This window comes from Helobdella robusta (assembly GCF_000326865.2).
Source record: "Helobdella robusta unplaced genomic scaffold HELROscaffold_20, whole genome shotgun sequence".
NCBI classification, from domain to species: domain Eukaryota; kingdom Metazoa; phylum Annelida; class Clitellata; order Rhynchobdellida; family Glossiphoniidae; genus Helobdella; species Helobdella robusta.
In genome coordinates, this window is record NW_008704084.1 from 1,755,092 (window position 1) to 1,782,508 (window position 27,417).

Below are 27,417 nucleotides of genomic sequence, written 5' to 3' on the forward strand. Positions count from 1 at the left end.
GTACCGACCATAGGGGAAGTCATTAAATTTATTTTATTTGTTAGGAATGACCTGAAACTAAAATGTAATGGCAAAGATCCATCCATTTTAAACATTTATTCAGTTGTATCTAAAAAAATTCAAAATATCTGGATAAAAGCTTCCATTCCAATCGTATCTAATGATCGAGCTTTACAACTCTTAAAATCTAATTTTGAAAAATATCTCACTTTGAAAAGATATCCCAAGAGCAAAAGACATGATAGTTTTGAGAAAAAACTGAAATGTTTTTCAGATTTATCAAAGAGGCTTTTTGATGTGGCTTCATGTAAATGTGTCTTATTTGAAGCATGTGTATGTTTGAAAAATAAAAAAGTTCCTGTTAACGAAAGACAATTTTTGATCGATCAAAGAAATGAGAGAAAAATGGCTATAGGTGGCATCGATAAACAAGAAACGGTCAGATTGAGGAAACGACAGGCAAGACAATTTGAACGTTCAATGAAAGGAGTCAAAAAGTTTTGCTCAACACAAAGTTCTAATATTGTTTCAACAGCTTTGGATGAAGACGAGACGCATATCAATTTTCCCAAAACCAACCTAGCAACAGAAACACTTCTGACAAACCTGTCATTTACAATTACACCAACAACAACATTCGCTAATCGAAATTTACTGCAGTTACCAACATTGGCAAAAGTTTGTGATAGATATCGATTGTCTACACGATCTGCTGCTGCTGTTGCTTCTGCCGTTTTAGTTGACGTAAGTCTTGATTCAAATGAAGACTCAACTCTAGTAATAGACAAAAATAAAGTACACAGAGCTGTATCAAAGGCCAGAAAAAATATATTTCAAAATATTAGCGAACTTTCATTAAACAGCATTTATTTTGATGGTCGAAAAGACAAAACGTTGGTGAATAAAAAAATAGGAGTCCGTTACCATCGCAAAGTGGTTTTAGAAGAACATATTTCAATTTTATCAGAACCTAATTCTATTTTTTTGGGACACACATCGCCATGTCGTGGAACCGCAAAAGAAATCTTTACTTCAATCATAACTTTATTAAAAAATCGAAATTACAATTTAAATGACGTAATTTGCGTTGGATGTGATGGAACTGCAACAAATACCGGGTGGAAAGGTGGTGTAATTAAATACCTTGAAGAGTATTTGGATAGACCTTTACAATGGTGTGTTTGTATGCTTCATGCTAACGAACTACCTTTTCGTCATTTATTCTTGGCTTTAGATGGCTGCTCTTCAGGTCCTAGAGAATATTCAGGGCCTATTGGAAAACAATTAGCTACTTGCGAAAATAAAACTACGTTGCTTTTTCAACCACTGACCGGTAATTTGCCTGATTTAACGAAAAATGTAGTTAATGAACTGAGTACAGATCAAAAATATCTCAATGAAATATGTCAAGCAGTATTAACTGGTTGCTGTAGTCCTGAGCTCGCAAACCGTCAACCTGGAAATCTATCTCATTCAAGATGGCTTACTTGTGCCAACCGTTTACTTAGACTATATGTAAGTACTCCTGATCCATCAGAAAGTTTGCAAATACTTGTCGAATATGTAGTTAAAGTATATGCTCCTATTTGGTTTTCAATTAAACAAAAAACATCTTTTAAAGATGGAGCTAAGCATATTTTTAATTTAATTTTATTCTCTCGATATTTACCAACAAATCTAAGAACAATTGTAGATTCTGTAATTGAGAGAAATGCTTTTTATGCACATCCAGAAAACCTTCTTGTTAGTATGTTATTTGACGACAGAGACTATATTCGGGAACTAGCATGTCGAAGAATAATAAAAGCTAGAAATACTGACAATGGTTTCAAACAGAGAATATTTAAAACACCGAAGCTTAACTTCTCTGCTAAAGATTATACTGAAATTATTTCGTGGCAGGAGTGTCAAGTTACAGTACCACCTGTGCTTCGGGATGTTACTAATGACGAACTCAAAAAGATGGCAAAAGATGGAAGCCTTAAAATTGTTGATTTTCCTTGCCACACACAATCAGTAGAGAGATGTGTTAAACTGATAACAGAAGCATCACAGAGTGTGACTAATGTTAATTCGAAAGATGGTTTCGTAAGAACCACGTTACAAAGTCGAGCTGAATTTCCAATTTTCGGACATAAAAATAAATTGAAATTTTAAATATATTTAATAGTTGAATATAAACCGTCTGTTGTTTAATCTTGTTTAAATGTGTTTTATTTTATAAATAGTATTAAAAGATCTATTATAAATGCGAGTTTTTTTGTTTTTTTATGCAAACGATTCAAGTAATTGAAAACATTAAATTTTCAAAACTTTAAAGCGTGGTAGAACCCTCAAGAAGACATATAATTTTTATAGTTTTATTATTTTTGAAATCTGCATAAAATTTCGCAACTTTTGATACCTCTTGTTATAATGTGTCTTAAAAAAAATTTCTTTTCATACATCGACGGGACACCCTAATGTATGTATGTGTGTATGTATGTATGTAGTATGTATGTATGTATGTATGTATGTATGTATGTATGTATGTATGTATGTATGTATGTATGTATGTATGTATGTATGTATGTATGTATGTATGTATGTATGTATGTATGTATGTATGTATGTATGTATGTATGTATGTATGTATGTATGTATGTATGTTAAAACCAAAACATGATGAGTGACACTGAACCGTCAAATATCAAGTAACAAATGGATTAACACTTTAACAACAAGCACGAAATGTGGTTAGTTGCAAAAAACAGTTCCCTGCTGTCGCCTGATCTGACGCTGATCATTTTACATATTGCCTTAAGAAATTTAAGGGTGTTGGGGTCCATCGGGCCGAGAACCTCGATACATATTGGCAAGAATTCCATCGAGGGGAGGGCGTTCCCATATTTTTTCATTTTCTCGTCCGCTGCCCTGGCCGCGGCCAAACCGCATTCTTTACTTGTCGGGTTTACGTATCGTTCGGCGAGGGTGCCAGGGACCGTAACATCCCACGCCAAACATCTGCCGGCTCTCCAAGGTATTAGTGTGCATCCGTCCGGGTGCCTACCATCATGCGCAGAAATGCCGGATGGTTCCTTGAGAACCGGGATTGAAGCCTTGAAGAAGAGCCGACAAATGTATTCGTTTAGCGCTGAGTGACGTAGTTGACGGCCCCCACCCAGGCGACAAACCAAACCGTGGTGCCCAAACTCGTCCGCCCCAGCGCCACATCGGCACGTGTATTAATTTTGAATGACCAGGCCAAGTCTGATGCCAATGGCAAATCTCACAGACTCGTCGTCAAGCCTGGTGCCCACAGAGGTGATGTATGTATGTATGTATGTATGTATGTATGTATGTATGTATGTATGTATGTATGTATGTATGTATGTATGTATGTATGTATGTATGTATGTATGTATGTATGTTAAAACCAAAACATGATGAGTTACACTTAACCTTCAAACATCAAGTAACAAATGGATTAACACTTTGATTTGTCGTTAATTGCACATGTCGGCATTCAGTTGGATATTTTCAAGCACACAGACACGCAGGAACCGCTGCAACAAGCACGAAATGTGGTTAGTTGCGAAAAACAGTTCCCTGTTGTCGCCTGATCTGACGCTGATCATTTTACATATTGCCATAAGAAATTTAAGGGTGTTGGGGTATGTATGTATGTATGTAAGTATGTATGTGTGTATGTATGTATGAACCCGTTTTGATGAACATGCCATGGTTAGGCATGCAATCGTTTCCGAGTTCAACTTTTATCTATGTCCCTGGTCTCGCACAGTCAGGTAACTATGTATGCATGTATGTATGTATGTATGTATGTATATATGTATGTATGTATGTATGTATGTATGTATGTGCGAGCCCTTGGTTAAAAACAATAGCCATAAAAACTATTATTTCGCCCCTGCTCAACAGATAATATTAGTGTAAAGGGTTTCGCACAGAAGGGCACTTAGCAATGTTCTCTAAAATACAAAATGAATTAAACTTTTGCAACAACAACGATATATTTTACTTTATATAAACTTTATCATTGGGATCATCGGATTTTTCAACTATTTTAGTACATATGTTATCAAAAAATAATTGTGTTTGCTTATCAACTGGGCCAAATGTTTCCACACAGATCGGAACGAAAACTCTCGTATTGCCGTTTAGATCTTTGTACTTAGTATTCTTGAAATCAGTAGCCTTCACCGCAGCGGAACCTTGCTCCAGAGCCGTGTAATTGATGTACCTTTCGGCTAACGTGTGAGGGAACGTCAGAACGTCACATCCCATGATAAACAGCAGCCTTGGGACCACGGTACCAGGGTGTAGGCCATTCCCAGTACACAAGCTGTACTGGGAATGGCCCTTAGCCAAGCAGACCCCAATTCACTTCTAACGGCCATCAACCTGGCTTTATCTGAGGGCTCTCCCTCTCCATCCAGTTTTGATTTGAAACATTTAAAGATGGTTCATTCCATTTCTTCTGCGAACACACATTTATGTATGTATGTATGTTGTCAAAAGTTGGTTACCCTCAAGATTTTGTTACCACTGTTTGTTCCTTCCATAAAAGTATAAAAGCGAGTGTGACTGAAAATGGTGAACAGTCTCAGGATTTTTATGTTGCAAACGGAACCAAGCAAGGATGTGTTACGGCTCCATTCCTGTTCAACATCTACCTTTCATTAACACACCGTGTTACTTTTTGTCATGGCAGTGAAGAGATGCCAATCTGCTATCGTATGAGCGGAAATGTTTTTAATACCAGACGATTGCATGCGAAGTTCAAGACACAGATCTCTTTTGTTCGTGACCTGTTTGCTATTTGCTAATATTTTTCAGTGATTTCTATTCCATTCGATTTTTTGTGGCGCTGATATAGTAAATAAACCTGATAGTTTTTACAAAATTAAACGTATAATTTGGAAATGGTAATGAAAAATTGACGTGATAAGCATGAAATAGTCGACCAGCTTGATTTCAGCAACACTTATACGAATTTCCTACCCGTCTAATTTCAATATTTAAACCTTTTTAAAATTTTGGCGGTCCCTCTTGAAGTTGTCTATATCCGCCCTTGCTCATGAGCGTAGTAGGCTTTGTGATATTCATATAATATCCGTTGCTTAAAAGAATAAAATAAATAATACCGTTAGGTATATAAAAATTGGTAAAACAAATTATTTTATTGAATGATATTGACACGAAACATAGGATTACGATTGGTGCTAGTTAGACAATATTTCAAAAATTAATGGATTTACGAGATATTTTACAACATTTCCAAAACATTTTTAATTGAACATATTTTATTTGTCTTATTAACCAAATAACAAACTCTGAGTTCAGTGTTAAACAAAGGTTGTAAAATATTTTAGAAACGTTGTAAAAGATTTTGGATATGTTGTAATATTTCTCGTAAAATCTTTTTTTTCTGTTGTTCAACTCGAATATTTATTGTACATCTTTATAATGCATAAGTTTGAAATTTTAATTAAACGTGGCTCGTAAAATGTCATGAAGTTGTTCAAGGTCCCTCCAACAAAGAAAAGTAGTTTACTGTTACTGCAGGGACCATATATAAGTATAGAATAATTTCGGATCAGTAGTTCGAAATTAATTGATTAATATATCATACCATACAAATTATAAAAAAGTTGAAATACAAATTTCAATTTGATATTATTTATATCCTTCTATTATCATTTCGACAATTGTCACTACTGTTTATAACTAAATTAAGTCAATTTGAAATTCTTTAGTTATAAAACCTATAGTCGGAATTTAAACACAGCAAAATGGACTACAATAGTGGTGACAACAGAAATATTTCCAACAATTGCAGCATTCCCGAAAATTATAGAGCAAACAACAACGACAACAACAATTTAGTTGTGTATAATTTAAATTATTTCAAATCAAACACTAATTACAACTTTACCAGACTAATGAACACAACAAAAAAGAAATATTTGTCAATGGGAAAATCAAGCCAAAGAATCCCATTAAGAGTATGTGTTCTGGTGAGAAATGCCTTCAAAAAAGTTCAAAGATGGAAGAAAATGTTAAGAAGACGCTCGTTAAAAATAAGAAAATCAAATGAAGTTTTCTCGACTATTTCGCAATCAGGGGAAAATGTTGTTGGCAACCAAACTGGGTCAACGTCGAAAAAAAGAAAAATGGATAATGCTGAATTAATGAGAATAGAGATTGAAAAAATAGAGAAAGACACGCAAATTGCTAAAAAAATGAGATTTGATGATGAAAAATTAAATAGTTTGATCTGTTTTTCATTAAAAATATAAAAAATATTAAACTCATGATTTACTTTATTTGTAAATATTAAAACAAAAATAGTTGATAACATTTCGTACTGTGATTTATTTTTCAGCTGTATTCGTCTTTTGATTTTTTTTCTTATAATTAAAAAATCATTATATTATCAATAATTTTAAAATTAAAGTTACTATTATCAAAAAGTAATTTCAAATCAGTTTACTTTTTTTGAACTGAGTCATGAACAAAAGTAAGAGCAACAAAAATATGCGACGTTCAAATCGTGATATTTTCACAACGTTTCAACGAAGAAATAGGGTCTAAATTTCATTGAAAGCTTAAAATAATTTGATATGTTCTTGTGTTATTTGTAATTTTAAATCAAATTTCAATCTAATGAAATTATTTTTTCTATCAATGTAAAATCGACTTTTAGTTGCGTCACTTCACTCATGTTTTGACATGTTTTACAGTTTTTAAAAGCACTGTCTTTACTTAGCAGAAATTTTAGCCGGAATGTAGAAATGAAGAGATATAAATGGAATACATGTACAAAATCATTCAGGTAGCCTGCGGCACGGCCAGAAAAACAACAACAGATGACAGCACTACAACAGCAAAAAAGTAGAGCTGTCATGGACAAGGCACCGACCAAACCAACTGAAACACCATCCCCAAGAAAAAAAAGGGAGGAGATGGATGACGAAGAATGGATTAATTATAAAGTTTTTTTTAAATACTTGTATTATTGAGGAATGCTACCAAAAAACTTTAAAAATGGAATGAATTGATGAATTTGGAAAACCGCATGATGAAGAAAACCCAGAAAAACAGCAGAAAAAGTTGAAAAAACCCATGAAACAAAAAATATTATTAAATATTCAAAAATCTGCACCAAGGTCATCTTCTACACCTACATTTTAATCGTTAATACGACCATTTTTTGAAGTTTCCTAGACCATTCCAAAATTAGCGAAAAATTTTTTTGAATACTAAATAAAATCTGGATCAACGTCGAAAAAAAATAGTTGATGGTGTTGAAAAATGAGACAGGAACATGAAAACATGTGTTGTTAGAAGAAAGAATGGAAGAAGTCTACCCAGTCGGCAGTTTTCTTTTTTGAACTGGCACGTACTGCCGGCCTCGCTGAAAATAGGATTCGACAAAAACAGAAATAAAAACTTTACTAAATTAAATAAACAAACGTAAAGAAGTTCAATGCAAATTTTATCAAATTTTATACGTAGAAGAAAAGTCAAATCATTTCAGCTCTCATCTCAGTGAACTTCAGTGAGTAGTGGTGACCACGAAAAGCCAACCAATTGACTCCATCAGCATACGTGGTGTGATTACCATGCAGGTACCTGCCGTTGAGGTTGGATTCATGGCAACTATTGTACCACCAAGCTCCTTTGTATAGTGCTGGACATGTCACTCTTTTAAAGTCGTGGTCGTATGTGGAGAACACCATATTGTTGTGATATTTCAATGAGTCGCCTGTTCCATTTCAAGGAAATGTTTGAATAAGTTTTATAAAAATTAATTTTGCAGAATTTTTGATAAGCAAAAATAATTTTAATAGACCTGCCGTTCCTCTATAGTTTCCAATTTTTAAAGTGTAGTCAGAACTTGGTGGACCGACACTGAATGAGTCATAAACAGCACATGCAAGATTTCCGTCGAAATCTTCCAACACGATCAAGAGTTGGTACTTGCTGGTCGATGTTAGGCGATATAAATTATCATTTCCTGGAAATATTATTTTTTCCATCGTTATTATTTGGTTCAAGAAATGCAATTTTTTCTTCGAACAACTAACTACCTATCCAGAATTCTCCGCACGTATCACCAAATCCATGTTGGTAGTCACTCCAGTTCCTATAGAAATTTTCAGATCCGTCCATGCGTCTCTGAATAACCTGATTGTTGTACGTTGAATCAATACATTTAATTAAAAACTTTTCTTTGCTAATTTTTTCTTGTTTGAAGAATATATATGAAAATGAACACTGTAAAGAATGTAAATAAATGAGAATGAAAATTTGAATAACAACTTACTATAACTTTTATTTCCAGAAGAACATGAGATATAATAAAATGAGATAAGAGTCTAATTAAAATCTAATAAAATAAAATAAATAAATTGATTTAAATTAAAATGAATCCAATAGTATTCTACGATGCTCATCATTTGAAATAAACGAGTACAATGAGATATAGTTAGTTTTAAACTAACAGTTCAAATGTTATTGCGTTCACAATAGATGGCATAAGATGACGGTATAACAGAGTTAATAAGATTATTATATATTGATCTGACCAAATATTATTGATAAGTAATAAATTTAAAAAATTGAAAAAACCTAATGTTGAAATTTCAAAAGTATTAACTATTATTTTCAGGTGTATTGAGTTGTCATGCAAATTATTTTTGAGATTTTCTGAGTATTTGGTGGCTTTATATTCTTTTGAGTTGAGTTGATTAGATTAATGCACACCTTCAGCTCCAATATTTCTATTATGTCGTCACGAAGTATTGCGATGTCAGGACGTAGGGATTTGAAGAGGCAAGACACTGGAGGGATCTCATCATAATCCACATCGGCATATATCGAAACCTCTAGACCCGTGCATGCCTTCAACCTTTCTATAATTATGTTTAAAATTTTGTTGTGACGCGTTGTGAATCTTTTCAGTGCTGCCACCAAACTGCAGTTAGACAAATCATGTTTGTTTGTTTGCCGCGCTTTACACAGTGGACAGTCAGCCGTTCGTTGATGATTTACCTTATCCAAACAAATTTGCATTTACAGGGAGCTGTTAGATGAGATTTTTCCTAACAAATTTGAACAGTACTTCTGAAAGGTTTGCAGTGAATTTCGACCAGTGAGCAATTCTAGTTGCCGGAATCTGGTCTTTAATAATAAAAATAATAATAATAATATTAGTTAGGATTATGATTATTATTATTATTATTGATGTGCTTGCAAGGGTCCTTTAAAAAGATCTCCGAGGCACTTACGATTATTGCAGTCCATTGCGTAGCACTTTACTAAGGCAATGCAATGAATGGAGAAAGAAAAAGACATTAGCACGCGTATGCTTATGCATTTCTAAATTAGCGCAGCAAACTTTTTATTATAAATTTATTTATTTCTATAATTATCTATTTATTTAACAACTGACCAGAGGGCGTCAAGTTGTCTCTTACCCAGTCAGAAAAAAATGAACTAAATTCTACATAAATGGCAAAACAGGAAAAAAAGAAAATGTTATATTTTAAAAAAAATAGATACCACTTATCATTATTCTAATATGTCAGTGTTAGATTAACCTGATGAACCTAAACTTGAAAGTAAACTTTTCAACTTTAGAAAAAAAACATCACAGAACAAAGAAAAGCATTACAAGTGAGTGAATGTTCAAACCACAGTCGCACCATCACTTTCAATCCTGTTTAACTGATATTTTTAATGAGGATTTCAGATTGGTGAACAATACTCCAACAGAAGTCAAACATAAGTGCAGTATCTTTAGGGAGTAGATCTTTGTATTTAGCTTTATCTTTGATAAAGCGAACACGGGTTGAAGCCCTATGCGTGATGTAATTAATGTTTTAATTGAAGTTTAATTGATTGTTGATTATTACCCCGAGATCTTTGAAACTGTCAGCAGGAGTTAAAACATGATGGCCAATCATATATTGATTTACAACTGTAGTATTTCTAGTTGATGGAAGGAATGAGCATACAGAGCACATGTTGGAAGAGAGGTGTAGTTGCCACCTGTTACACTATGCTGTGATTTTGTCGATTGCCAGGTGAAGCTGATCTGAATTGGATGAACGAGCATATAATTTTATGTCATTGGCAAATAGCAGCATAGAAACAGGGTATGATGAAATGCAGTCGTTTATATCGTTGATGAAAATAAGAAACAGAGTGGATCCTAGAACGCTTCCCTGAGGTTACAGCTGGTTACAGCTATGGAAGAAGATCAATTTTTTACATGAACGATCTTAATTTGTCCGGATTCAAAATAAGTTAAGATCGTTCATGTAAAAAATTGATCAACCAGCAATATAATTTACCAGAAATACCGTACCGTAAATGTAATTTGCAGCCTAGCTTGGCATGTGAAACGGAGTCGAAAGATTTTTCGAAGTCGCACCTCTCCTTCATTTAACGGATTGACAACAAATTACTAAGAACTTTGAGAAGGTTAGAAGAAGTTGATCTTGCCGGAAAGAATCCATACTAGAAATGGGATATACAACTATTATCTTATAAGTAATTTAATAGACTCATGTTGATAATTTTTTCCATTACTCTGCAGCATGGACAGGCTAATGATATAGGTCTGTAGTTGCTGGGGTAGTTGGTCGGAACTTTTTTGTGAATAGGAGTAATAATGGCAGTCTGCCATATCGTGGGTAGAAATCTATTTTTAAAAGATGAGTCAAAAATGTGACATAGTGGGATAACTAAACTTGAAGCGCACATTTTGAGAAAAATGTTAGGAATGCGATCTGGACCACTTGAATATGAATTTTTAAAATCTCGAAGAGCAAGATATACTACATGGGGAGCGAAACAAATTTCTTAAATTGATTTAGTAGTACGGAGAAGCAAAAAACAAGTTAGTCCATTATCTACTGTGAATACTGATGCGAAAAAATTGTTAAATGTGTTTGCTATCGTCACAGGATCACTTGATATACTATTATCCTCAGTTTTCAAGCTGTTGCTTTGGGGCATGGAAAATAATTTGTTAATTACATAGCAATAAAAGCTTCTGACACTAGCTTTTGAATACCAGTTGTTTTCACTGATTTTACGGCAAAAGTTTGCTAATTCAGAACTTTTTGCTGCCATCATGTAGTGATTTTTATCATCTGAATTTGAACTTTGTTTCCACTTTTTCCAGAAATAATGTATAATTTTGTATGATTGACGAAGTGATTGATCTAGGTACTGATCGTTTGGGCAGTAAACTTTTACGACAAACTTAAGGAACAAAAGTTGATAGGGCATTGTTGGTTATTTGTTCAAAAATTTTCCAACATGCATTAGCATCAAAGCAGAATTGAAAATTATAATTTCGATCTATTTTTGAGAAAAAATCATTTAAAAACTCGTAGTTAGCTCTGCTGAAATCGTAAAAATATATTTCGTTGTTAGAGTTGTCATTTATTAGTTTACCGATGATACAGTTAAACTTGAAAAGTAATGCAGTTATGATCACTTGTGGCGAAAGGACATGAAACTTCAAGTTCTGATAGCAATCTGGTACCATCAGAGAGCACCAAATCTAAAACGTTCTGACTTCGAGTAGGTTAGTCTATCAGCTGATGAAAACCTAAATCGTCAAAAAGTTTAATAAATGAATTATAAATTAAATTGTCTGGTGAGGAGTAGTTAGTCCAATTGATAAAGGAAAGGTTGAAATCGCCTAACAGACAGCTAACATTTCCTCTGCATAGCTCCTTGATACATTGAACTCTATAACTCGCATATTCCTCAGCCAACCTGTCAAATCCACCACTGCGGTATGAGAGGTATGAGAGCTTAAAAGCGACGCAGCGTCCTCGTCGTTTCAGTGGACAACACAACAGTCATAATCAATAACGTAACTAAACTAATTGAAATGTCGGCATACGAAATTTTTTGTTGATGTATTTTGTTAGAATCACAATCATCATCTTTATCGCAATGAGGTTAAATTAAATATATAGTCAGCATGAAAATTTTCTTTGATGTGTTTCATTTGAATCATAATCATACGGCATGCACATTCTCGGGTGCTTCAAATGTTAAAAGCGGGTCAAATTCAAGTTCGCGCACACTGAAGTGGGCAATGAGGGATTTTCTGTGGTACATCTTTTAGTCCCTATTAGAGGTTTTCTGCAGAGTTTCATAAAATGTTTAAAAATTTCACAATTCAAATGTTTGTGAAATAATATTCAATTTATTTTGCATTCTCATTTCACACATTCTTACGGAGGTGTGTGTACGGTATACATTTAATAGAAATGCTAAATAAATGCAGTTATTTTTCTCACGTTTATTTATTGTTCGTTTTTTCAATATATTTATTTATTCAGTAAAAACGAACATTGAATAAACGTTCACCTGAGCCGAAGAGTTGTTTGAATAAATTCATTCAGTGGCTGACAATGCAAGGATTCGAACAAAAAACAAATTTTTAAGGTGCGCAAGTATGGTGTTTGCATGCATGCAGACGTAAAATTTTTCACTATTAAAAATGTTAGAAAATAAAAAAATAGTAACAATAATAAAACTATGACAACAGCAGCAACATCCAACCAACCAACAAAACAACAACTTCTACTACTGCAACTGCTACTACTACTGGTATCACTACCGTCATAGGGGTAGGATGCGGTGCTTTTGAATGGATATAAAACGTTTCAGTGCATCGTGCTGTGTGGATAGTACTGCCATTTTGACACGTTGGTTCAGTTACAACTTTTAAGCATTGAATAGTATGTAAGCAACTCTGCGTTTGACAGAGCTGCATTGTAAAAATTTTAAATGAAAACAGTAATCTGTGAAATTCTTAGTGATCAATAATTAAATATATTATTGAAATTGGAAATAAAATCAATTAAAACCAGAAATAAATCAGTATTACTAACAAAATACTGTTTCTTCGTAGAGTAATCTGAGCAGAGCGCTAAGTTTCTTGAATAAAATCCTTTTAAAATAATTAAGTTGAAGCATGAGAATCGGTTGGACATTAGAAGTTCGCATTAGTTTAGGAAACATTTAATTTATTCGTAACCAAATAAATTATTTTTTCAAACTAGTATTTCACTGCTCTCACTCATCTCATTTAATTTGTAAGAAAGTCTAAGCAATGAGTGTCTTCAAAATTTTGAATCATTAATTTTGTTAAATTTTGAGTTGATGTTTTAGTTGATTTGTTATAATTTAGCAAATAAGCGAAATATAATTTTAACAATTATGAAGAACTCTATTTAAAAAAATGTCAAAAACTAATAAACTTGCAACCAAAAAAATAACCTGGTGCTGTGCTGGGAAGTGAGGGTGCCTGGATTAAATTTAAAATGTTAAATATATAATATATTTCAAAGTTATTTGTTTAAATGATTGCTATTTAGTTGCATTCCAATATTTATAAACAATAAACAAACACAAATAATTTTGCAAAAGTAACCTCGTGATAAATGCAGGAGTCATTTGAGATGAAGAGCAGAGGAGTGTATGTGAACATCTGACAATGTGCCTGAATGTTGAAAAGTGTTCCATCCGCTCTAAAGTTGAATCCAACACAATCCAGCGAAGATGCACACGTCCATGCACATTTCATCCGCAGCTGCAACACGTCCATTGCTCTAACTTGGAAAGAGCTGCTTGCTGGAGTTGTTAGAACGGTCGAAGCAGGCGACATGGCACAGAGATTACAAAAGTTTCGAACACCGTTGAAGCTTAAATTAGTTGATGTTTCTTGCCAATCAGTCTTAGATTGAAAACATTTACTGTGAACATGGCTGATTATAAGAAACATCAAGTTTACTAAAAGTTTAAAAAAATTCATCTCGTTGCCGAAGAAGCTTCTACAAAAATAAAATCGTTTTAATTAATATCAACAAAGATAATTGCTGCATTGCTGCAACTGAATAAAACCCGATTCATGTCAGATTATTGCATTCAAAATATAAAAAACAGAATATTCGCTATTAGGCTTTTTTTTAAGATCTTTTGTAAAAAATTCCATAATTTAAGTATTGTTTATTATTAATAATTTAATAAGAAATCTTATTTAACGCTAAAATATATTGGCATGATGAATATCTTTCAAGTTAAATGGACTCCGGCGAAGCATGAATGAATGGAATGGGCGAATATGAACCGCACATTCTTGTCAACATTCAGCTGGCACGCGTTTTCATCCTGTTGCATTTACAAAATAATTCAATCAAAAAGCGCCATTGTACTAAAAATAAGAAATGTTTCATTAAAAACTAAAAGTCAATATATTTAAATGAAAAAATTTGATATGTGGTAAAATAAAAAAAGTTAAAACAAAATGAAATTAATTGTTTATTGCTTCCCTTCATATCTTCGGGGGTCTTATACCCATTATGGTGAAATTGTAATAACTACGCTTTCTTTTTCGGCCTTTCTTTTTGTCATTATCATCATCATTACTCCTATCATTCTCACTATTCTTTTCATCACTGCCATCAGTTTTACTGTCATCATTCTTTTCATCACCATCATTCTCATTTTCTTCATCAGTATTATTATTTTCATCATCAACCTCAGTATCATCATCACCATCATCATCATGAGTATTGCCACCATTGTCATCATTCTCACTTTCTTCATCAGTATTATTATTTTCTTTATCACCCTCAGTTTCATCACCATCATCATCATCAGGATTACTGTCACCATTGCCATCATTCTCACTTTCTTCATCAATATTATTTTCATCCTCACCCTCGATATCATCATCACCATCATCATGAGTACTGATGTCATCATCATCAGCACAACAATCATTATCATAATCTTCGTCACCTTCCTCCGACATCATCATTTCATCATACATCGCTTCATAATCATCATCATCATTCTCAACACCATCAATGAGGTTAATGTTTATAGTGAGGTCAAAATATATTCCACGGTATCCTTCAAGGCCTGCAATGTTGTACTGTGATGGTCCGTATAAATGTCTTTCAAAGTTGTAATGATCAGGAACATCAATTTTCTCATCAGCGAGCCCACAATCATCATCAGCCGCATTCGAATCATTTTTCTCTTCAAGGCAGTCTGCATATGGTCTCCAAAAATCTTTTTGTGCCATTTATAAAGTTTTGTTTAAAAAATTTATCAAAATATTTCAACTCAAAACTTATTATAGAAACACAACGCACAATAAGTACTTATTTACTGATAAAAATTTATGAAGTTTAATCAGGATAAATGAAAGGTTATGTTGCGAATCGAAGCAAACGGAGTATTTATAGCTTCAATTTAACTTTGATAACACAAAGAATTTATAACTATGTAACAACTTTGTTGCTCAAGGTGTATATAACAACACAACTTTGATTTTCTGTCTCGTTAACATTTTATTAATGTAATTGTAAAAATTTTATTAACTTTATTTTGACCTATCAATTTAGAACTTCTATGTTGTTAATCCTGTAAAGGTCTTTGAGGCATTTTCTACATTTGTTATTAGTTAATGTATATTTCAAATGTGTGTTAAAGAGTTAAAAAATAATTTTTTTAACTTATAAAAATATTATGTTTTGGCAAATCATGCCTAGAATTTGGGTGATAAATATTATTATTAACCTTAAGTTTGTATATTCATAAATTGAATTGTCAAAAATAATGTTATATTACATGATTTTGAAATCCAAGTTCTGTTTGCAATGACTCCACCAAAACAGCGCTTAAATGATCCTATCGAATAGTTTTTAAAATTTAATTTAGTAAAAACTTTTTAATTGAACCATTTACTATCAAAATAAACTTGATATTGCTGCGCTCAACAAAAATATTAACGAAATCAGTAACGGATCGGAAAATAGATGCTAGTAAACATCTTATAAGTAATTTAAATTTAATCGAACTCTTTCGGCTTCATAGATGCCAACCATCCCTATCTGGGTGGGACAGACCAGAATTTTATCCGACCATGTCAATCTTCTTGCACAATCAAAACAAATAGTGAAACATTGGAATTGTAATTTAATAAGAACTTTGAAAAGCGTACGAAAATATATAAATACATAAGCACAAAAAAAGGCAATTTCTTTGATGGTTCTGACATTAATAAGTTAAGACCCTTTTTAACATCACGGCGATGTCAGTGAGGATTATGATTCTAACCATAGAAATTTCGATAGATTATTTGTTTAACAGCTGTCATGAAGCCCATGATTCTAACGAACGCTTAAAAAATATCATATACCGACATTTTAATTTCGATATCGATGATGATTGTGATTGCGCAAAAAAACAAAAAAAGATAATCTAAATAAAACGAAAATTGTCATCAATGTATTTATTATGAAAATTAAACTTTAACTAAAATTGGATTAAGTTGACACAATTTCATCAAGCGCTTTTGGCAATTAAATAAAAATAACGTTATGATTTATTTTAAATGAAAATTTTACTGAAATAAATAAACAAATGCTAAAAGTTCCATACAATTTTTATCACCTTTTATGTGTAAAAAAATGTCAAATCATTTCAGCTCTCATCTCAGTGAACTTCAGTGAGTAGTGGTAATCACGGAAAGCAAACCAATTGACTCCATCAGCGTACGTGGTGTGATTACCATGCAGGTACCTGCCGTTGAGGTTGGATGCATGGCAATCATTGTACCACCAAACTCCTTTGTATCGTGCTGGACAATTTTGTTTAAGGTAATAGTGGTCGAATGTGGAAAAGGTCATATTGTTGTGATATTTCAACGAGTCACCTGTTCAATTTCAAACACATGTTTATATTTGTTTTATAAAAAATAATTTCACAAAATTCTTGATCATTAGAGAATGATTTTACATAACCTGCCGTTCCTCTATAGTTTCCAATTTTTAAAGTGTAGTTAGAACTTGGTGGACCGACACTGAATGAGTCATAAACAGCACATGCAAGATTTCCGTCGAAATCTTCCAACACGATCAAGAGTTGGTACTTGCTGGTCGATGTTAGGCGATATAAATTATCATTTCCTGGAAATTATATTTTTTCCATCGTTATTACTTTGTTTAAGAGTAGCAAATTTTATTTTATCGTGCAATTACCTATCCAGAATTCTCCGCACGTATCACCAAATCCATGCTGGTAGTCACTCCAGTTCCTATAGAAATCTTCAGATCCGTCCATGCGCCTCTGAATAACCTGATTGCAGAAAATTCTTTTAAATAACAAATCATTCCAACTACTGACTGACACAATCGACATTTCACATTTAAAATTATGTTTTTATCATTATCTAAAATTTAAATATTTAAATATTTGAAGTTAGCAATTTTGGAAACAATGAAAAGCAAGTTTAATTGATTTGAACTCTTTTAAACTTAGGCCATATTTATCGTAAATGAATTAAATCATAGCAATAATTTCATTTGTTTCAAATAAATTTGCATACAGTTTGAAGCCTAATATCTGTTTTGTGTTTGAATTTATTAACTTTTTAAAAATTTTATTAAATTTTATGAAACTGTTTTATTTATTTTAAAATATTCTAAGTATTTAAAGGATTTTTACTTTTGTGTTAATTTTCCAACTACCTAAATTGTAAAATCGGAGTCGAAATAATTTAAATTAATTCACGTCGGTGAGTGTGTGTCCAGCCTTGTTCAAATTAATATTGCACAGCAGTTTTAAACTACTTCAGGAAAACGCAATCCAAGAAAAAACAAACTCATAAAAGTTCGAATAAAAACGAACAATGCCAAATGACTTTTATATTTAGATAAAAATCATCAATTGTCAGTAGCACGTCCGGGAATGGACTGCATTTCCAAAGAGCATATTTCCTAGTACTCCCATATAAAACAATAAAATATTAAAAAACTTTAACGTAAGTAAGCTTTTGAACGAAATAATAATCTGGATGAAAAAAATACGAACCAACCAATTTTGCCTCATTAAGGCCCCCAATAAAACACATTTGGTAATCAAATTGAGTTAAAATCAATTACTGTCTTTGGAAACATAATGTTAAAAACTATTTAATGTGCTTTTTTTGTGTAGGTGCCCAAAAATGCCACACTCAGTAAAACATGCTTATTCGGTCGGTTGAAAATACCTACTACATAGCCAACTAAATTGCGAAAATGATGCATTTTATAGTTTCTGCGCCCTTTTTATAAATTAAGTTTTTTTGGGTTTTTTGCTTAGTTTTTTGAAATGTTCAATATTTTTCACAATTTAAATATTTGAGAATACAGATTTAATTCACCAACTAGGCTTCTCACTAAAAGTTAATCTGATATTAACTATAATCTAATGGTAACTATTTATACTAAGAAACTATGTTAAAAACAGTCACTAACTATTATAGTTCAGTACTTCCCTACTTTATTGTACTTGTTTTAAAAATTTTAACTTTTGTTTCCATTTTAATTTTTTTTTGCCTTTTTAAAATTAGTTTGAGTTTGGATTTTGAGATAATTTCAAACAAAATTTGAACAAATGGGTGGTATGGGTGGTCCAGGGCACATATTATAGTCCCTACGCCCTACCTAGCCTGCTTAGAATTCAAGTATTTTTAAAGGTTTTTTCACGTAGTTTTATAAAATGTTTACATTTTTTCATGATTGAAATGTTTGGGATCACCAATTCAGTTTGTTTTGCATGCTCATTTTACGCATTTTGCTTATAGACGTATGTACTATGAATGCTAAATGGATGTAGTTTTTTTTCTCACATCTATTCAAAGGTGAATAAATGCTCACCCGAGTTGATAAATTTTTCAAATAACTCTATTCAGTGGCTGACTATGCAGGGGATTCAAACAAAAACAAAACGGTGCGCAAATTTGCGTGTGAATGCTTGCAGTCGTCAAATTTTTCACTATTGTAAATGTCGGAAATAATGGAAAGTGCAAAAATAGTAATAATGACAAAAACAACAACAACAGACAAAAACAACAACGGACAACAACAAAATCAACCAACAAAAAAACAGAAGAAAAACAAAAAAATGGGAAAAAAACAACAACAATATTTGCAACCACACACTTAATAGTTGCACTAGATAACAGATAAAAGGGTTAAAATAATAAATAACAGGTAATATAACATGTATTTGAGAGATTCTTAAGCATTAACGATTAAGAATATCAACAATAATCAAAATTAAATTAATTAAAACCGCATTAATTCAATGTTACTAACAATATATTCTTTCTTCGTGGAGTAATTTGAGCAGCGTGTCAAATTTCTCGAATAAAAACCTAATCAAATTAATAAGTTGAAGCTTGAGAATTGGTTTGACATCAGAAGTTCGCATTAGTTTAGGAAATTTTTTATTCCGTTGTAACTAATTAACGGTAACCGAGTTAGCTCAGTTGGTTTGAGTGTCAGGTCTTGCGCCGCTATTACGCGATGTCGTGGTTCGAATACTCTCTGTCCAAAACACAAAAACCATCATACGCTTATGATGCTGTTTTTGCACGTGCACACAAAATGCGTGTGTGTGTCGTGAGACGTGGATAGTGCAGCCTCTGTGGTACGAAAATTTTTAAGTAAGAGTATTTTTTTTTTTTTTTTGAAGATTTTAACGGCACTGCAGCTCCCAAGATAGTGCTATAATGTGCCAGTAATTTTAATCTTTTTTTCTTAATTTTTATTTTATTTTTTTTTTTTTTCATAATTATGTAGTTATTACATCTTCAAAATCAATCGCAGTCGAAAAGGAAGAATCCAATCAAAATATATCAAAACCTCAATCCAGAAAAATAAATGATAATCTTTGATTTAAGTATATTTTAAGAGGTATGGCTGTAATAGTTTATTTCAGTCTTTTTAAGTTGACGGGTAACAGATTCAATAACCACACCATAGACCAGAAGCACCAGAAGTTGACGTCAGCACGAAGGGAGAAAACCCACCTACCGTTCGCCAGCCACACAAACCCCCACTCCAGTGGATTCACTCTACTTCAATAACGTTTTGACTATTTAAGTTCCTGGTATGTCGCTTGATTTTCCACCTTGGAGGCCATCCACAGACGGCATTCGACACAAAATTGAAAAGATTATAAAGAATAAGGATAGAGTGGTCTGATTCTCTCTTAGCGGCACACGAGCTTCCACCATGGTATTTAGCCACTGTAGATTCTCGATGCACCTTGAGAGAAATGCAAAACTGCATAAATCCTTTCAAAGATATTTGAGTTTCCACTATGGTATTCAGCCACATCAGATTTTCGACATATCCCGAGCGAACCGTACAGATATAAAAATAAACCTCTATCAATGGCGTAATTCAAGAAGTTCTGCGTTTGACAGCTGAATTTTACTACTCTTATCTCATCTTATTCGTGCGATGTTCTAAGCGAGTGATCGAAAAATTGAATATTTTCGAAAATTGTAAATCATTAGTTCTGTTAATTTTTAGAATTTTAAGAAAAGTTTTAGTTGATTTGTTATAATTCAGCAAGCAAGTTGAATATATTTTTTAACAATTATATTTAACGATAGTTTTCTTTATAAAAAAATTTTACCCAATTAATGAACTTGCAACCAAAAAAATAACCTGGTGCTGTGCTGGGAAGTGAGGGTGCCTGGATTAAATTTAAAATGTTAAATATATAATATATTTCAAAGTTATTTGTTTAAATGATTGCTATTTAGTTGCATTCCAATATTTATAAACAATAAACAAACACAAATAATTTTGCAAAAGTAACCTCGTGATAAATGCAGGAGTCATTTGAGATGAAGAGCAAAGGAGTGTATGTGAACATCTGACAATGTGCCTGAATGTTGAAAAGTGTTCCATCCGCTCTAAAGTTGAATCCAACACAATCCAGCGAAGATGCACACGTCCATGCACATTTCATCCGCAGCTGCAACACGTCCATTGCTCTAACTTGGAAAGAGCTGCTTGCTGGAGTTGTTAGAACGGTCGAAGCAGGCGACATGGCACAGAGATTACAAAAGTTTCGAACACCGTTGAAGCTTAAATTAGTTGATGTTTCTTGCCAATCAGTCTTAGATTGAAAACATTTACTGTGAACATCGCTAATTATTAAAAACATCAAATTTACTGAAACTTTAAAAAAACTCATCTTGATGCCGGAGTAGCTTCTACAAAGACAAAATCGTTTTAATTAATATCAACAAAGATAGTCGCTGCTACAGTGCAACGAGCAATTGAATAAAACCCGATTCATGTCAGTAACTGGTTTTATTGCATTCAGTAAACTTTGTTTTAACAATCGTATTATTCTCTATTAGACCAATTTTAAGATTGTATGTAAATTAATTTTCATAATTTATTAATTGTTTAATTAAAATAAATTATATTTGACTCTAAAATATATTTGCATAAGGAATGATTTATATCTTTCAAGTTATAATAAACTCGGGCGAAGCATGAATGAATGAAATAGGTGAATATGAACCGCACTTTCACGTTAACATTCCACTTGCATGCATTTCCAGCCCGGTGCATTTAAAAAATAATTCAAATAAAGAGCGTCTATGCCTTTGAAAAAACGAAATGTTTTATTAAAAAATTCAACCATAAGTTGATTTGAACCGAACACACCATGACTTTTATAAAATAATTATTATTATTTTATAATTTATATTATTTTTATTAATATTATTATTAGCAACAATGTAAATTTATTAAGCGCTTATTTATAAAAAAAGTTCTAAGACGCGCCATCTAAAATTATATATTTTCAGATCTTTGGCTTTTTGCTATCTTATTCTGCTTCAGCGAGCTGCCATATTTGAGATTTTTAACGCGCACAAACTCTGGCGAACTTGATTGATTTGTTGATTAGATTGATTGATAGTGTGATTGATCAATTGTTTGACTGATTGGATTGACTGATTGATTGAATTGAATGACTGACTGACTGATTGGATTGACTGACTGACTGATTGATTGAATGTCAAAATTGTGGTTTTGTCTTGAGAAATACCCTAGAGGAGTAATTTATTACCGGTGGACGAACGCACTTCCAGTTAAATGTCGAAGCTCGCACAGCTACGTTAACATTTGCCAAGACTTTTATACAGAGTATTGGTTCTATTAATTTCTGCTTCATTGCTCTATGTTATAAAAAATGTATTTGAAATAATATAACCTTTTTGCTTTAAACTTTGTTTTTGGAGTTTTTGTTTTCATTTTTTATAGCATTTAAAATATCCTGTTTGTATTTTGTCGTTTAGAAAAAGTTGTTTGTTTTGTTTAATGAAATATTTAATTTTTTTGATTTAATGCACGCAACTAAGAAATTATATCATATAGTTATTATTTTCAATGTTAGTACGAAAATTATTATTGTAAAGTTTTGGATTGATGTCGTGTAAAGAATGTGGAAGCCCGGATCATTTGCTCAGATACAATCCATTCGAAGCAATCCATTCGAACATATGTAAATTTTCATGCTGTTTTTTATTTAATTTTTTTTCTATAAAAACTATTCAAACAAACAAGCAAACAGATGAAATAATAAAATGTTCATTTATGAGATTTTTAAAACTATTTTAATAAATTTCAATGAATGGAATTTTTAAAAAGTATAAAGCACACCTGGGACTAAAAATTGAAATATCGTCCAATTTTTCATTCCATAATTACGAGCTTTCAGGAAGCAGCCGAGGAAAGAGCCTCATGTCATTGTTGAGAATAAATAATTTGCCGTAATGAATGAAGATGTGGAAAGTTTACCTGTGGGTAGAGACTGGTAGGGTAGATGGATGTTGGTTTGATGGTTGGTAGGTTAGCTGGTTGTTCGTGTGGCTGATTGGTTGGTCGGTTGGTTGGTCTATTGGTTTGCTGGTTGGTTGGCTGGCTGGTTGGTTTAGCTGGTTGTTTGTTTGTTTGTTCGTTCGGTTGGTTTGTTGATTGGTCGGTCGGTCGGTCGGTTGGTTAGTTGGTCGGTTGATTTAATGATAATGGCGGTCTTTTACATGATGTGAACAAAGCAATTAGAAAAAATATTTCATAAAATAATAAATTTTTCGTTATAATTTATTGAATGATTTACATATTTAAATTATTAATTATTCAAAGTGTTCTTTAATTTTTGTTTATTGAAATATAATTTAAAAAGAATAATTCTAATTATAATTAGTAATATTCTTATTTAGTGGCGGATTTGGAGAAGGCTGCTGTGAACGTTTTTTGTGCTAAAAGTTATTAAAAGTCGTTGTTTTAACAAAAGAGTAGTGTTTTGGAAGAAAAATTGACATTATTTGCCCCAAAATGTGGTAAGATTTTGACACCACACCACATCATCATAAAAGTTGGCCTCCCGTCAAAATTTCGGCCACCCCGGTGAAAATGGAAACACTTCTCTAACAAATTTGTGAAAATTTCTCCCCGATCATCAACTTTTTGTAAAAATTTCCCCTCCTGTCGTCAACAAAGTTGTTCTAGAAATTTGATAATCTCTCAAGGTTTTAGTACTTTCATAGAGACCTCTTTCAATTATTCTAAAGTGAGTGGCTGATATGACTAAGCCTAAATCATAATGTTAAAAATGTTGCTCAATGTTAAAAAACAAAGTTTACAAATATTTTCAAATGTTTGTGGCAAAAGAGAAGAGGTTGGGCTAAGGACATCAACTGGTCGATTCGATGGAAACAGGAAGAACCGGCACCATCTTGTGAGGTAGTCTGTTAGTGTTTTCGGGGACTGTTTAACAGACTCAAGTGATCCGATCTCAAACAAAAAACGCCATGCAATAATTTTTATTTATCATTTCTTTCATAACGTTTTTTAAAAATGGACCTTCAGAGATCAATCAAGTTTCAGCAACTCGATTTTGAATCGATCAACGCATTATTACAAAAAGTGGCGGATCTAGGACCCTTTTATGTGTAAAATCGACCAAAAATTGAACCTGATAAGCAAAAAGGTCGTCAGCCACACTACCACAAATCTTGGCCTCCCGTGAAAATTTTGGGCCTCCCGTGAAAATTTAAACATTTTAAAATGTTTTGTCCTCCCTTTCAAAGTTGTCTGGATCCACCACTGATTACAAATAATTTTCCAGGTAGTTCATTTATAAACTATCGGGACCTGATATTATTCATCAATACCATCTATCAATCAATCCTATGAATTAAATTTACTTATTTGTTTTGCATTAAAAAAAAATCAAACTATTTTTAGCAAAAGTTATTTAAATATTTTCTTTTGACAAAAAACTTGAAATCAAATTTTAGAAAATTTTGTGTGCGCGTGTGTGGCTTCAAATCACAGTTTGAACATTTTTTAATCGAGTTCTTAAAATATTTACCGCAATCTAGGGACGTATCTACCTGAATGCATTTAGTCTTATGAAACGTTTCTTTGCATATAGAAGAAACGCGCGTGTTATCAGTGAAAAGTTGTGATGCATGCGGGAAGCCATATAAACAGTTTGGCCTGCACTTTGTGATTTTGTTCTACTTAATCAAACTGATGTTGGCACGCGCGAAGTCTGACACTTTATTGAACTCATTGTTTTTTCGGGTAAGATTAAAATATTTTAATATATTTAATATGTATTTATTGATTCTTTACTGAAATTATATTTAATGTATTTCATTTATTTGACTTGTTATATAAATTTTGTTAATTTGGTGAAACGAATTCTATAATGAATAATTTTTATTTTGAAGGTTCGCCTAAATAGATTTTCTGCTAGTTTTTCATCGTCACCAACTTCCAATCCTTTCCTAAAACATCTAGTTGCCGTCATCCTCGCTGTCAACATCTCCTTGCGTTAATCATGTTTTCCAACTCACCTTCATTCGTCTATAACGCCAGTGACTTTTATTACTATATTTCAAAAATCTCTGTTCTCTTCGTTCATATTTCCATCTTCCTAATCTCACCACCACTACCATCCTCCTCTGGCTCGCCCCCTGACGTGTACGAACACATCACGATCGGAGTGACGGTGAGCACCGTGAATCAGGATCTGGTGGCGAATGCACTCCAGGGTGGATACAACAATTCCCTGATGGACAGCATCTACAGAGGAAACTACAGGTCAGTGTGGAAGTCCCGTTTTGTATTGTTTATTATATATCATTATAATATATAAAATTACATTATATTACACTATACTATACTATGCTATATTGTATTGTTATGTTATGTTATGTTATGTTATATCATATCATATCATATCATATCATATCATATTATATTATATTATGTTATATTATGTGGCAATTATTTGTGTGGTATGTGCTACATTCATTGACAATATTACAGAAAAAATAGGAACTAGTATTTTTATTTAAATGTTCTTGTTTCGGTAATGAGTGAAACCTCAAAATTCTTGACAACCATCCATTGACTACACAACAATGCTGAAGTTTTGTACCTTGTTTCAACCAACACCAACCACACTTCAATTTGATGCACGAACAGACAAACACATACAAACAAACGAGACATCTTCATTATATTTAAAACTTCTTTTTCTCAAATTATTTATTTATTTTTGGAATTACTACAAAAAATTTATTGGCAGCTTGAAAGTCCGAGCCATCGACAGATGTGAAGGAATGTTGGGTATGAGTGAAGCTCTCACATTCATCCTCAACAACTCTGTCGACGTCATATTCGGGGCATATTGTACTGCCAGTCAGTTTCATTCAATATTTCAATTATGATTTTTCGAATAAAATTACTATTTAGTTTTTATCAAATTTTTGGACTGTATAAACCCAACCTAACATGTAAACAATGAAACCTGAATATTTCCAACTAATTAATCATTCAATTAAATTCATTTTGGATTTAAAATTTAAATAAGCACTCGTTTCATAAAAATATTTTACTGGAGGGCTTGTATGTTCCTAGTTTCATAGACCTCTTTTCTATTTTTTTTCATTTTTGAAGTTAATTTGATGTATATTTGTGCATTCAGTTAAGTGTGAACCAAGTTACCCCGTAGAGTAGCCAAGCAACTAAAAATACTTCGTTTCCTATTATATTATGTTCCCCATCGCAATCACCTGACTACAGATTGCATCTCGACAGCACAAGCAGCCAACTACTACGACGTCGCATACTTCCCACTGAACTGCTTCGATCCGACACTCGACAATTCAACCCTTTACTCAACTGCCCTCAGATTTTTTGGCTCCGTCACGGCATTCGGTGAATCTTTCGCGGTGTACTTCCAACGGTACCAGTGGAAAAATGTCGCCATCCTGAGCGATGGAATGGACTTTTGCAATTTCGCATTAAAATCAATACAAAATTTTCTGAGAGTTAATTCGGTGAAGATTGCCGAAATTGTTCAAGTACCGCAAGTCGTTGTTCCGAATGATGTTTCCTATTTGATGAAGATTCGTCGTTCGGCGAGAAGTAATGTTATTATTAGTTTTTGATACATAGCATAGCGATTAAATTATATTAACAATAAATTTATTTTTTGTTTCCATATTTTTTAAATAAACTTTATGTTTTTGTTCAACAGTTATAATTTTTTGCCACACCAACTACACGGCCTTCCAGCAAATCATGTTCCAGGCACAAGATTTTGGTATGACCAATCCAGCTCAATACGTCTGGATCACTTTCTTCAACATTTACTTAGGTTTGATTGCTATTTTTAAATAGTGTTAGTTTATTTTATATTCTATTGCTTTTGTAACGAAGCTGTGAAAAATGTTCGTGACTTGATTAAAATTTATTCTTAGACTGTTGAAAAAGTTGTTTTGACTCAATTATGATTACCTCAAAATATTTTTAATATTCACAAAACTTATAGCCCTAAAACTTAATTATTATTACTTCTTTGAATGTCAATGTTACCAGGATTCCCCTTCAACATTCTCCTCTATCCCTGGCTTTCCACCAACTCAACACAGAGGGACAATTACAGAAAACAGGCTTTTTACGCTCTCAAAATTGTCAGTATTCTTAATGCAACTTTATTCATGAAGACATGAAAAGGAATTAAAAAAAGTTAACAAATCTTGAATAATGTAAACTTCTTTTGTCAATGGTGCTGATGTCCTTGAAGCAACAGTATTCTTGTCCATGTTGGACAATTAAATTGCGTTAAGAATTTTTCAAATCATTTCACTATTAAAATAACTAGCTCTGTTTTTCTGCAAATAATATATGTTGAATGGTTTTGTTGTGAATTTTGTATTCTTTATAATGCAGCTCTTTTATTTTATAATTAAAATTAAACTGATGCGCCACAATGGCTCTGCTATTCACACACACGAAGCACATACACCTTATGCAAGCACCGCATCATACGCCTATGATGGTCTTTTAATTTCGGACAGATAGCATTCGAACCATGCCATCGCGTAATAGCAGCGCGAGATATGGCACTCCTACCAACTAAACTAACTCGGTTGCCATTAATATTATAATCAGTTATATATATATAATATAATATATATTTATTTATATA

At 32.6% G+C, this 27,417-nt stretch overlaps 7 protein-coding genes across 7 annotated transcripts; 2 read left to right on the forward strand and 5 right to left on the reverse strand.

Moving 5' to 3' along the window:
- Nucleotides 1-405: 405 nt before the first annotated feature.
- HELRODRAFT_171307 (hypothetical protein) lies at nt 406-2,157 on the forward strand (the record flags this gene model as incomplete). The annotated part of the gene is made up of 1 exon (XM_009018034.1): nt 406-2,157. One exon carries the CDS (start codon nt 406-408, stop codon nt 2,155-2,157), a length of 1,752 nt encoding a protein of 583 aa, XP_009016282.1.
- Nucleotides 2,158-2,705: 548 nt separating this feature from the next.
- On the reverse strand, nt 2,706-4,284 carry HELRODRAFT_171308 (hypothetical protein; the record flags this gene model as incomplete). Its single annotated transcript, XM_009018035.1, has 2 exons — nt 2,706-3,045; nt 4,019-4,284. 2 exons carry the CDS (start codon nt 4,282-4,284, stop codon nt 2,706-2,708), a joined length of 606 nt encoding a protein of 201 aa, XP_009016283.1.
- Nucleotides 4,285-7,526: 3,242 nt separating this feature from the next.
- HELRODRAFT_77327 (hypothetical protein) lies at nt 7,527-8,190 on the reverse strand (the record flags this gene model as incomplete). The annotated part of the gene is made up of 3 exons (XM_009018036.1): nt 7,527-7,768; nt 7,856-8,020; nt 8,091-8,190. Coding segments are annotated over 3 exons (507 nt in total), but the record flags the coding sequence as incomplete, so codon positions are not given.
- Nucleotides 8,191-14,371: 6,181 nt separating this feature from the next.
- On the reverse strand, nt 14,372-15,130 carry HELRODRAFT_171310 (hypothetical protein; the record flags this gene model as incomplete). The annotated part of the gene is made up of 1 exon (XM_009018037.1): nt 14,372-15,130. The coding sequence occupies one exon, from the start codon at nt 15,128-15,130 to the stop codon at nt 14,372-14,374; it is 759 nt and encodes a 252-aa protein (XP_009016285.1).
- A 1,393-nt stretch (nt 15,131-16,523) lies between these two features.
- HELRODRAFT_171311 (hypothetical protein) lies at nt 16,524-17,250 on the reverse strand (the record flags this gene model as incomplete). The annotated part of the gene is made up of 3 exons (XM_009018038.1): nt 16,524-16,765; nt 16,854-17,018; nt 17,091-17,250. 3 exons carry the CDS (start codon nt 17,248-17,250, stop codon nt 16,524-16,526), a joined length of 567 nt encoding a protein of 188 aa, XP_009016286.1.
- Nucleotides 17,251-19,946: 2,696 nt separating this feature from the next.
- On the reverse strand, nt 19,947-22,080 carry HELRODRAFT_171312 (hypothetical protein; the record flags this gene model as incomplete). Its single annotated transcript, XM_009018039.1, has 4 exons — nt 19,947-20,266; nt 20,553-20,580; nt 20,707-21,106; nt 21,992-22,080. The coding sequence occupies 4 exons, from the start codon at nt 22,078-22,080 to the stop codon at nt 19,947-19,949; spliced, it is 837 nt and encodes a 278-aa protein (XP_009016287.1).
- Nucleotides 22,081-23,520: 1,440 nt separating this feature from the next.
- HELRODRAFT_171313 (hypothetical protein) lies at nt 23,521-26,938 on the forward strand (the record flags this gene model as incomplete). Its single annotated transcript, XM_009018040.1, has 6 exons — nt 23,521-23,651; nt 24,795-25,019; nt 25,510-25,622; nt 26,007-26,351; nt 26,464-26,583; nt 26,805-26,938. 6 exons carry the CDS (start codon nt 23,521-23,523, stop codon nt 26,936-26,938), a joined length of 1,068 nt encoding a protein of 355 aa, XP_009016288.1.
- Between the last annotated feature and the right edge of the window lie 479 nt (nt 26,939-27,417).